Source organism: Arachis ipaensis, chromosome B10 (genome assembly GCF_000816755.2).
Source record: "Arachis ipaensis cultivar K30076 chromosome B10, Araip1.1, whole genome shotgun sequence".
Taxonomy (NCBI): domain Eukaryota; kingdom Viridiplantae; phylum Streptophyta; class Magnoliopsida; order Fabales; family Fabaceae; genus Arachis; species Arachis ipaensis.
The window spans coordinates 119,566,015-119,577,367 of NC_029794.2; the positions used below are offsets into that span (position 1 = coordinate 119,566,015).

The 11,353-nt window shown below is 37.0% G+C and overlaps 2 protein-coding genes across 4 annotated transcripts in view; one reads left to right on the top strand and one right to left on the bottom strand.

Annotated features, from left to right (window-relative positions):
• LOC107621058 (U-box domain-containing protein 51) lies at window positions 3–3,255 on the top strand (the record flags this gene model as incomplete). Its single annotated transcript, XM_016323101.2, has 10 exons — window positions 3–87; window positions 233–339; window positions 461–582; window positions 719–906; window positions 997–1,060; window positions 1,150–1,384; window positions 1,512–1,613; window positions 1,692–2,120; window positions 2,210–2,965; window positions 3,078–3,255. Coding segments are annotated over 10 exons (2,109 nt in total), but the record flags the coding sequence as incomplete, so codon positions are not given.
• The window catches only part of LOC107622615 (molybdenum cofactor sulfurase), a 14,275-nt gene continuing 6,797 nt past the window's right edge, over window positions 3,876–11,353 (bottom strand). For all 3 annotated transcript variants that reach the window (XM_021114131.1, XM_016324579.2, XM_016324580.2), the window contains 10 exons: window positions 11,216–11,293; window positions 11,012–11,113; window positions 10,176–10,248; window positions 9,989–10,099; window positions 8,304–8,368; window positions 7,120–7,271; window positions 6,384–6,616; window positions 5,929–6,065; window positions 5,667–5,777; window positions 3,876–5,314 (listed from right to left, as the gene is read on the bottom strand). In XM_021114131.1, coding sequence (XP_020969790.1) covers window positions 5,204–5,314; window positions 5,667–5,777; window positions 5,929–6,065; window positions 6,384–6,616; window positions 7,120–7,271; window positions 8,304–8,368; window positions 9,989–10,099; window positions 10,176–10,248; window positions 11,012–11,113; window positions 11,216–11,293 — 1,173 coding nt within the window. In that variant the 3' untranslated portion in view covers window positions 3,876–5,203. The remainder of the gene's footprint in view (window positions 5,315–5,666; window positions 5,778–5,928; window positions 6,066–6,383; window positions 6,617–7,119; window positions 7,272–8,303; window positions 8,369–9,988; window positions 10,100–10,175; window positions 10,249–11,011; window positions 11,114–11,215; window positions 11,294–11,353) is intronic.

The following is an 11,353-nucleotide window of genomic DNA, read 5'->3' on the forward strand; positions in this document are numbered from 1 at the left end:
CCATTGATCATCTCCTCAACAAAGGTGCTACTGTGATTCTCATCCATGTCAAGATTAACTCTAATTCCGCGCCTTCTTTCACCCCAAGTGAGTACATCTTCTTTGTTAGTTGATGCATATGGAACATTGCTTTGATGATATGATATCACCAGTGTATCCTCACAGCATTTTTGTATTGAGTTTTTTTCTTTCTGGTCTTCGTTTTCACCTATGCCTTGTTCATTGATTGCAGGATCATTCACCGGATTCATCACCGGTAAAGAATCTATTGGCAGAGAACCTGATGCCCAAAACAAAAGCATTTTCCTCCCATATCGCGTCTTCTGCACACGGAAAGATGTAAGTGTATTTCTTTAAAGGAGGGGAAAAAAGCTGAAAAGATCAGAGATTCTAGCAATGGTTTTAGTTTAAAAATTCTTGACACAGTTTTAGAATCTCATGATTGTTGGATGAACCACAGATACAATGCAAGGACGTCCTAATAGAAGATGTAGACGTTGCCAAAGCGATAGTCGAATATGCCACTCAAGCAGGAATTGAGCATTTGGTTCTTGGATCTTCATCCAAAACCGGTTTGCTCAAGTATGTGTCTCCCTTTCTATGTCACATAATGATTTTGCAAATTGATAGTCTCATAATGGTTATGTATGAATATGCATTACTAAGAATATAGGCATAAGTATTTCACTTCCTAACAAATCTTTTTCACCCTCATCAGAAGATTCAAGGTATCCGATATCCCAGGATCAGTAACGAAAGGTGCACCAGATTTCTGTACAGTCTATGTTGTTTCCAAAGGGAAGATTCAATCGATGCGATCTGCTTCCCGTCCTGCTCCACCATCTGTTGTTCAGCTTAGTTCAGAACAAACAAACTTACAAGTGCAGATGCCTCCAGGTTGGAGAGGTATATTGATCCTTTCAAGAACCATTGATTTTGCATCTCTTTAAGTGTCATAATTCACTTCTTTCTAAGAAATGTACTTTTTTCTTTCAGAGCATGAAAGGTTCTCTTATGAGGGAACGCCACATAGATCGCAGGAGGGAACAACAGAATTCCGGTTAATGACATTATGCACTACTTAGCAACTGTCTTTGTTGTGCTATAACTAGTTCTTCACATACTTAACATACATGCTCTTGAATGCAGGTCTCCATTCACTAGGAAAGGATATCATGATAGGTACACGGAACATTCTGCACCGGATCTTGACATATCCTTTGTAAGTAATGGTAGGCCAAGCTCAGAACGGATGGTCCCCTCGTTTTATACTGCAGAAACAACAACGTCCTACTCCAACCCTCGGTTTTCATATTCCTCAGAACCAGATANNCCATCTATCATCTCGTTCGAGAATGTTTCCCCTTCTACATCTGCAGCTGTGGTAAGGAAAAGATGACAATGTACATTAGTATCTTATAGTTACTTGTTTTATAAGGAAAAGTGATCAATGGTGGGAATAGTAGTTCTAAATATAACGTGACGTGGTTAATTGTTTGCTGCAATTATAGGATGATATAGAGGCTGAAATGAGAAGACTGAGGTTGGAGCTCAAGCAAACAATGGAAATGTACAACACAGCGTGTAAAGAAGCACTAACAGCACAACAGAAGGTATGAATCATTCATTTTCTTGTTTGTCTCTAGAAAGCTCACAACACGAGTATCTGATGCAAGTCTTGCTCATGACAGGCGGTAGAACTTCAGCGTTGGAAACTGGAAGAAGAGAAGAAATTGGAAGAGGCAAGGCTTGCAGAGGAAGCCGCGTTGGCGATAGCAGAAAACGAGAAGGCAAGATCTAGAGCAGCCCTTGAGGCTGCTGAAGCACAAAAGAGGATAGCAGAGTTGGAAGCACAGAAGAGACTAAATGCAGAAATGAAAGCAATTAAAGAAGCAGAAGAGAAGAAAAAAGCAATTGATGCTTTATCACACTTAGATATTAGGTACAGGAAGTATTCGATTGAGGAGATCGAAGCTGCAACAGAGTTTTTCAAGGAGTCACTCAAGATTGGAGAAGGTGGTTATGGTCCAGTTTATAAGTGCTGTTTGGATCACACGCCGGTAGCAGTGAAAGTTCTACGTCCTGATGCTGCGCAAGGAAGAGCACAATTTCAAAGAGAGGTAAGCATAGAAGTTAAACACAACTGCATTCATGAAACACTTCAACTACAAATCAAAATAAAGGGATATGATGTTTGTTATTTATATAGGTTGAGATACTAAGCTGCATACGGCATCCAAACATGGTTCTTCTCTTAGGGGCCTGTCCGGAATATGGTTGCCTTGTGTACGAGTACTTGTCTCAGGGAAGCTTGGAAGATCGCCTCTTTCGTCGTGGCAACACTCCCTCACTTTCTTGGCAGATCAGGTTCAAAATTGCTGCTGAGATTGGCACTGGCTTGTTATTTCTTCACCAGACAAAGCCGGAGCCTTTAGTCCACAGGGACTTGAAACCGGCGAACATCTTACTCAACAGCAACTTTGGGGCCAAGATCAGTGATGTTGGTTTGGCTAGGCTAGTCCCTCCATCTGTGGCCGACAGCGTGACACAATATCACATGACATCTGCGGCCGGAACCTTCTGCTACATCGACCCTGAGTACCAGCAGACAGGAATGCTTGGGGTGAAATCAGACATATACTCCCTTGGAGTCATTTTTTTGCAGATTTTGACAGCAAGACCACCAATGGGTTTGGCGCATAGCGTCGAAAGATCCATTGAGAAGGGGACTTTTGAGCAGATGCTTGATCCAACGGTGCCTGACTGGCCAATAGAGGAGGCCATGAGCTTTGCAAAGTTGGCAATCCGGTGCGCCGAGCTACGAAGGAAAGACAGGCCTGACCTGGCCAAGGAAATCTTGCCAGAATTGAACAGGCTAAGAGACTTAGCTTATAAAGACAATCCATTTTTTGCGGTTGGTAACTCTCTCGACGCACCGTCGGAGGGCCAAGTTTCTCTGAATATGGTAAGTTTCTTCTTTCCTTCCATGTTTTTTTCTGTTCATGTTGGAAACTTGCTTCCCAAGGTATCAGATTATACCATGTTACTAACATTAAAATTGACTCACCTTTTTGCAGGATTCAGGTCCCTCTAGTTAACACATTAACTGGTGTTTGAACAAGAAAATTGAAAATTCCTTCGTTGATTTGTACATTATTTAGGTGAATGTATGTAATAGCTTGATTCTTCATTTTTAAAATATGCATCAAAATGATTGGTGAAATGAGCAAACGTAAGATTTGATTTATATATTAAATCATATGATTCATGTACTAAAATATTTAGCTAAATTTTATTAAAAGATATTTAATTAAATTTTTGTAATAAGTTATCTGTGCAAAAATCAATAGTACTCACCACCAAAAAAGAAAAAAACAAATAACAGGTCGATCTCCAATATATTATCAAATGATTTATTAAATCTTTTTAACAATTTAATATCTATGGAAAATATAATCAATAAGCACATTAGTGCCTACTAATTCACTAGTATTATTAATGCAAATTTTCTTACACATCCAATCAAATATTACAGTATAATTAAAAAATGCTAACTCTTACAATAAGTCAATGACTACTATAGTTAGGTAAAAAATCACGTATACTCTATTTCAATACGTTTGTAGAATTTAAAATATTTTAGAATTTCAAAATTTTTATGCATTTCTGATATAGAAGCAATATTAATTATTTTCCAACAATGTATTGATTGATGTCTTTGTTTATTTAGTGTAATTGTATCTATTTATACAATTTTATGTCCCCAAAATTAATCTATTATCGCAATCTATGTTTCTCTTTATTTGATTATTTTGAAACGAAAGAAAAACTTAACTGGTTATCAAGATCAGACCCAATCAAACTCGGAAAATATATTTGAATTTTTGTTCTAGCCAATATACATCAAATACTATCAAGTCCAATATACATTTCTAAGATTACATTCTCATATTACATGACAACTATCTACTCTCCTCTTATGTTACTGAAATGTACAACATAGAAATTAACAAAATATAGAATACATTAGCTCTAAGGCAAATATACTTTTACCCCATCACATGCTTCCTATATAGAGTCCAGGAGATTAATGTGGTATGAGTGTATGACTATACATTCAGTTTGGCCACTTTAATTTATTCATTCTTTAGTGAATAAACTAAATTCAGTCGACCTTAGACTCTGACTTATATAGATATGAGCCTGTCATATTTATTGTAATATGTTAAGTTAGTCCAGTTTTATAATTTTCGTAATTGAGATTTAAACAGACAGAAAATCATACATCCATAAAACAACAGAGAGAGAAAATAGATAAACTACATGAGTGCCTCGGGGGGCTCAATTTTATACATCAACATAAAGTCACAAGTCATAGTGAATACATCTGACCCAATTACAGATTGTTCGGAAGTTAATACGGAATATATTTATATACATATATTACACATGACACTACAGGACTTGGCTCATGCACGAGTTCCTAATCTGGAACCAGGCTAGCTTATAAACAGTAAAGGTCCTACCACTCAGCAAATACTATCAAAAGAGAGGGGAAAATAACTAGCAAGATCATCACTAGGTGTCCTCAAAAGAAATCCCTGCATGCAGACATATCAGAGGGCCATTGGGCAACTGCCCCGGCTCTCCACCTCCTCCAGCCACACTCTCTTCAGATGAGCTAGAAGCTAAATCTGCTGCCATCTGATCCTCCCACGCTGGTATCTCCTCAGACGGATCCTCCTCCTCTGAAAAACTCATCAGAAAATCATGACTTCCATTTCAGATTAGGGACTCCTGTGTGGGCCAAATCCTGAGGTGTCATGTATAATATATATGTATATAAGTATATTATGTACTCCTGAACAGTATGTAATTCGGTCAGATGTGTTCACTATGACTTGTGATTTTTTGTTGATGTATAAAACTGAGCCCTCGAGGGCCGAGGCACCCATATATGATATCTACTTTCTCTTTATATGCTTTTGTATGGATGTATCAGTTTTTTTTGTCTGTTTAAATCTCAATTACAAAAATGATGAAACTGGACTAACTTATGATATTACCAACTGACTCATATCTATATAAGTAATACAGAGTCTAGAGTCCCATAAGTCAACTAAATGGTAGCGCCTAACGATTAGCATTGGTCATGATGTACTGAAAGTTAGGTCATTACACCTATTATGTGCTAATTGCTAAACTAAATAGACTCTGGATGAACATGCTGCCCAATATGAAGCCAGGAATCATCATGCTGCTGCTCTTCATCACTAGATTCATACTTGAGTAGTATTCCAAACAAAATCTTTCCCTGTTACATGTCAAAAATAGAACACTGATTCATAAGAGAATGGAAATGAGATCCAGCAACAAGACAGAAAGTTAAAAAACTTATAACAACCTCCTTTCAGATATTGCGAAATTCATTGTGACCCCCTTGTATTTGTCCAGTTTACATTAACCTCACCTGAATCTCTCTTGGTGTTATATTTTCAGGGGTGCTTGATATCAAATTTTGTATCAAGCTACCAAATGTAAGATTACTTAAATCTCAACGGAGATCAATGTATATTTTTAGAAATCGAAGAGAGTCAAGTTAAATTTCATCAAATCTCAAGATATGTTGTGCAAATCGCCCTAGAAAAAAAATAGTCTTGGCCAACCTTTACTCTCCTGTATGATGCCAAAGTTGCCAATGGTTCATTTGACTTTTGCACTTTTCCAGCATTTTGTGAAAAGTTGATCATCTGGCATCGATTGCATCCCCCTAGCGACTGACGGAAAGAATAAAAAGAAGAGAGAACAAAATGAATGGAACGAATGAAACACATAGGAAGACGGCAGACAAAAGTTAAAAAGGGCCATCTTTATATAATGGCACAAACTTGGCTATGTCAAATAATTTCAGAGTTTATCATCACTTACTCTGAAATACTTATTTCCAATTCTAATGGTTCTCCATCCATCTTCACCGTAAGGTCTGCCTCCGGATACGACAAGGTTTGGGCGAAACCTACTTGCATCGACTTGCATTGCCGTAACACATATGTCCTTCTGTACATCTGGTACCATGAACCATAGTTGGAAAACACAGTGATCAACAAAGGGTAAAATTGAAAAGTGAAGTCGATTTTCTTGAATATCACTAGCCTTCTTTTTTTGTTTCTTAATCACTTTGCAATCTTATGAATGGATCCAATAACCAGTTAATGAAAATGCAATCCATTACATTTTGTTCGAGTTCTACAAGTTTTGTCCACAAGCTAGTCAAATTCTTAGATTGCATTCTAAATCAAATGGAAGCAATAGCATAGTAGGAAACAAAAAAATGAAAAGGACTTGCATGTCATACTATAATATAATAAGGTACAAAAGCACACCTGAACATAGTCGTCTATTTAGGTCAGACACACTTTCCTCAGATACAAGTAAGAACTGTGCTTCATTGGGAAAATTTAGCGTGCTCTTAGTATCTCTACAGGTTGCTACACCTTTCGTCTTGTTCAACATAAAATCATGCTCGGTACTAGAATACCGAAACAAAGTGCAGGGTTTACCAATGGCTTCGCTAAACCATACATTGGTTTCTTTGCTGTAATTATATACCTTGTACCTATGCAATCAAAACCACAAACTAAAAAATGTAACAATAAGACAATTTAATACCATCTTAAAAGCTATCATATAAAACATCAGCTAGAACAATAAACTACAAACTTCATGTTATACTAACATGCTCAGAGATTTAACTAATCTGCACCATGGAAATACTAAATTAAAGAAATCACCCAAAATAATACATGAGAATACTTTTATAGCTATGACTACAATGTAACAATGCAAAAGTAGACATTTAATTTCTCAGATGTCCCCATATAAATATTTGTAGCTTCATCTTGTAAACTTGGTGTTTTCTATAATAATAATATGCTATATAATACTAGAATATTGGTTCGAAAATGGTGTGACAAACGCAATTGGAAATTCTGAATACTATATCTTTTTCATTTCTTTTTATTTTTTGGTGAAAGTCCACATAAGCAAAGCTATATGAATGATATAGTTGCAAGATTGTACTTAGATAAGAATATAAATCATGTGCATAATTCCATATACCTTTGACCATATAGTTCAAGTTCTTCCATAGCACCATGATTAACCCCTGACTCAAGCTTGATCTGCAATCTTTCTTTGCAATGTGGAGACTCTACAAATAGTATTCCCTGACTGAGGTCAATAAAGGTGCTGATAAAGCACATTTCAGGAACCTAAAAATCAAGATGGAAAATGTCAAAACTTTACAATCTTTAGTATTATAACTTGAAATATTAATAAATAAAATTATAATTAACTTGAAGTGATACAAGAAGCCTAAAACAGGCCAAAGATATTTATCATATTTGAGTCTAATAGGAGGTAAGTTGGTTTGAATCAGCTATACATCTCTTTTGCGTTCCTCTATGGCTAACTTTTCATGGAATGCATTGTTTGGTATATTTGGTGAGGTTTAGGTGTGTCCTTAAAATTTGGATCAGTTCTTGTTGACCAGGTTTGTTGCCTCCGGGAGCAGGAAAACCAAACCTTTGTGGTTAGCATGCCGTCTATGCCATTATTTGGTGCTTTGGTTTGGAGCTTAACTCTCACATCTTTCATGGCAGGAAGTTGGCCTTTTAGAGGGTCATCCAATGAGTTCATTTTGTATTTAGTAGTAGTAGTAGTAGTAGTAGTAGTAACACTGAGAGTCTAGATCTCAGCTCACAGTTGAAGAGAAAAGAGAAGACAACTAGCAACAAGCAAAGAGAAACAGGGGCACAGGGCACTATAGCAGCCCCATTCTCCTTCCCAAATCCAACCTGCCAGCAAACACACGCACTATGCACATACCCACATGCCAGCATGGCATTCCCTTACTCTCGATTTCTGCACTAGTTAGGCCAGGAGGACCCACTAAATTCTCCCACTCCCTGATTCTGCTTAGTTACAAAACTGTCGCTGAACTTCTTGCGCCCTATATACTGCAGCCCTTCGGGGAATTTATCCTTAAAGCTAACAGTAACTTGGTAGTTTCTTAACTGTGTAATCATAAGCGATATGTTCCATTATCACATGATCATTCAACTTTAGTGTTACTAAAGTATGTCACCAACAGAGAGTGACAATGTTATATCCAGGTGAAATGTAAAGTGTGCTAGTCTAATTCCAAAACATGAAATATCAGGTCTAATTAAGACAAACCACAATGGAAATTGATGCAACATTTCTATTTTCTACTTTTTGTCTATAGATGCATAGTAAATTACCTTTTTTTGTGTAAGAATTTCACCACTTAGACTCATAAGAATCCATTCGCGATCATGTTTTAGTCCTGCTCAAGATTCACAGAAGAACGTCCCATTAAAGGATTAAGATTATAAAGAAAAGGATAACTCCTGCATTCAATTTAAAAATTGAAATATAAAGAAACAAGTAAAAGTTGGACAAAAATGGTTATGCATTTGGTTCATGTTGTACTAATTCTTCTAATTAAAAATTGAGTTTGGGTATAATGTAGATTAAGTTGGTGCATTATATGCGCTTCCAAACTCTTACATGAGAGGTTATGTAAGTTTTAAAGCCATCAGAAGAGCATCATAGATTAAACAGTTACTATTTTAGGAAATAACCTCGTTATCTTCAGGTACTTTTAGAATATATATGTTAATTTAGTAAGTAATTTGGAGTTATTATTGATTTTGTTGTACTCTCAATCGTAAATTATTTAGTCAGGGCTGTTAGGTTATTGGTCTTATTGTTGGTAGGGTTTATGACTGTCTTCGTGCTCTTCTAAATTAAAGAGGTTTTTAATATAAGCAGGACAGCATGACATGAAATAAACTAGCTAAGAAAAACTTGTCTCATACTAGTGGTATCCATATCTATTCTCACTCTCCCTTTCTTATTATAGAACTTGAAAATAATTATAGTAGCTCCCTATTGAAAGGGCTAAAAAAAACAATAAGAAAGTAAATAATTAGGGTTAAGAACGATTTTGGTCCCTATGGTTTTGGCCGAAAATCAAAATTGTCCCCAAGGTTTTTTTCCATTCAAAATCGTCCCTAAGGGTGTTTTACATTCAAAATCGTTCTTCGGACAAAAATACCCTTATGTTTGTTGCTCTCTCTCCTTATCAAACTCTTCTGCAGAAAGCTTTCTTCTTCTCTCTCCACATCCTCTCTTACCCTCCATATTCGCCAGATCTCCCTCCTCTTCCCACATCCCACGACCGCCCTCACACTTGTTCTCTCTCTTTCTCTCTCTCACTCTCCCTCTCTCTCTCTCTCTCTTTCTCCATCACGCTCCTTTATGCCACTGCTGCCCTGCCCAACCCCGATCGCCGCACCTGCACCTCCTCCTCCTTCCAACCAACGATGAATTTGGCACCAAGAATTTGGCCATAAATGTTCGTGGAGAGACTAAAGCCATCCATCCTTGGAGGTGAGAGTGAGCTTGATGTCACTGGAAACGGCGTCGTTGAACTGGTTGCCAGGGCTGCGGGAACATGGGGTTTAGGTGGTTGGATCTGACTCTAAGAGTGAGGGCAGTGGTGGCTCGCGGTGTCGGGCTCGCTGGCCATCATCTCGAAGAGTGTAGGGCTGGGTCGAGAAGAACATGTCGATGATGATGATGAAGTGGTGATTGAGAACATGTCCGAGAGTGAGGGTGGTGGTGGCTCGCGGTGTCGGGAACATGTCGATGATGATGATGTTGTGGTGATTGAGAAGAACAGCTTCTCTCTCTTTCTCTGTTCTTTTCCTTTTTCTTTTTAATTTTATAATTATTTTCTTAGGGGTAATTTGGTCCAGAAATTTAAGATTTAGATAAAAAAGATTATTTTAAAACAAAATTCAACGTTAGGGACGATTTTGAATGTAAAAAACATTAAGGACGATTTTAATTTTCGGCCAAAACCTTAGAGACCAAAATCATACTTAACCCAAATAATTACCATTTTTGCTAAGAGGCCAGCTTCTTGAACAGAACCCTCCACAAGATTTTATGGGGTATATTGTAATTGACTTAAGATGACAACCTGTATCCGGGGAACCCTTCTCAATGCCTGCAGGTGACAGTAAATCCGTAAAAAAATATATGTTGGAAATATGATAGAATTTATCTTGGAAGTGGGGGCAGACCTTCCAATTGATTCCCATGGCAAATGTCATTTTGAGATGACACGAAGGAACTTGCTACAAAATCAATAAATTTCTGAAATCCACAAAACAAAGGGAAAACTATATTAAAACCGAAAAGAAGTGAGATTTAGATTTGTTAAGTCAACAAAATCTTGACATCTCAGTGTTACACGAAGCATAAAACCAAACAGAACTAGAAATTGGCAACAATTGTAGTGAGCCTAGCAACAAAAAACTAGTGAGCATTGGCAATTACAGAAATTACCAAAAAAAAAGGGGGAAAAAAATCAAAACCCCAAGGATACAATCAAGAATGGTGTTGAGCCCTCGCAACCTGGTCCTTATATAACAGATGCTCCTTTGAAACACCTTAGCTGAGCTCCAAAGCAAAGAGAAGCAAGAAACATATTCTATATCACAACAAACACCCACCTAAATGCGCTATGGAATTTTGTACACAGTTCTACAGGATTTCGACCTATTTTCTTCTTGCATATCCTCTAAGAGTTATTATCAGAAACGCTTCTATAGAGGGTCAGATAAATCCGATTGGCCAACAATGGCTTATTCCACAAAGAATTAACAATTGAACATTGCAAGAAGAGGTGTGACTAATTTGATCCATGCAAGACACAAATATTAGTATAAATGATTGTTTTAGATCCATACCATAAAAGCAGTCATAACTCTAGGCTGCACACCTCCCATATTAAGTTGGTATTTGTTCAAAAAGAAAAAATGAAAATGAACCAAGAATCAAAAGTTTCAAACTTTCAATATTTCAAAACAGAGAGAGTGTGATTAAAAAAGAAATTAAAATGTAAAAGAATTCCAACCTTAGCCTCCTCGTAAGTTGACATGTAGCCAAAGGATACTCTTACAGCTCCAGTAGGTTTTCCATTGATTACATCATGATCATCCCAGCAAACATGGCCAGCCTAAATGCAGAAATATTGTCATTGTTTTTTATTATACAATAACATCACATATAGACCAATCACAGACAGTCATGAGCAAGTTAAAGCAGAAAATAGAAATACCTCCGTATTTGATAAAAGATCTAAATGAGACAAGCCAAGGTATTTTGCACATGCACCTGGATTGCAGAAGCATCCTGTCTAAATAGACAGCAGGTGGAGATTATTAGTCAGCATTCAATTGATGACTGTAAAGCAAAA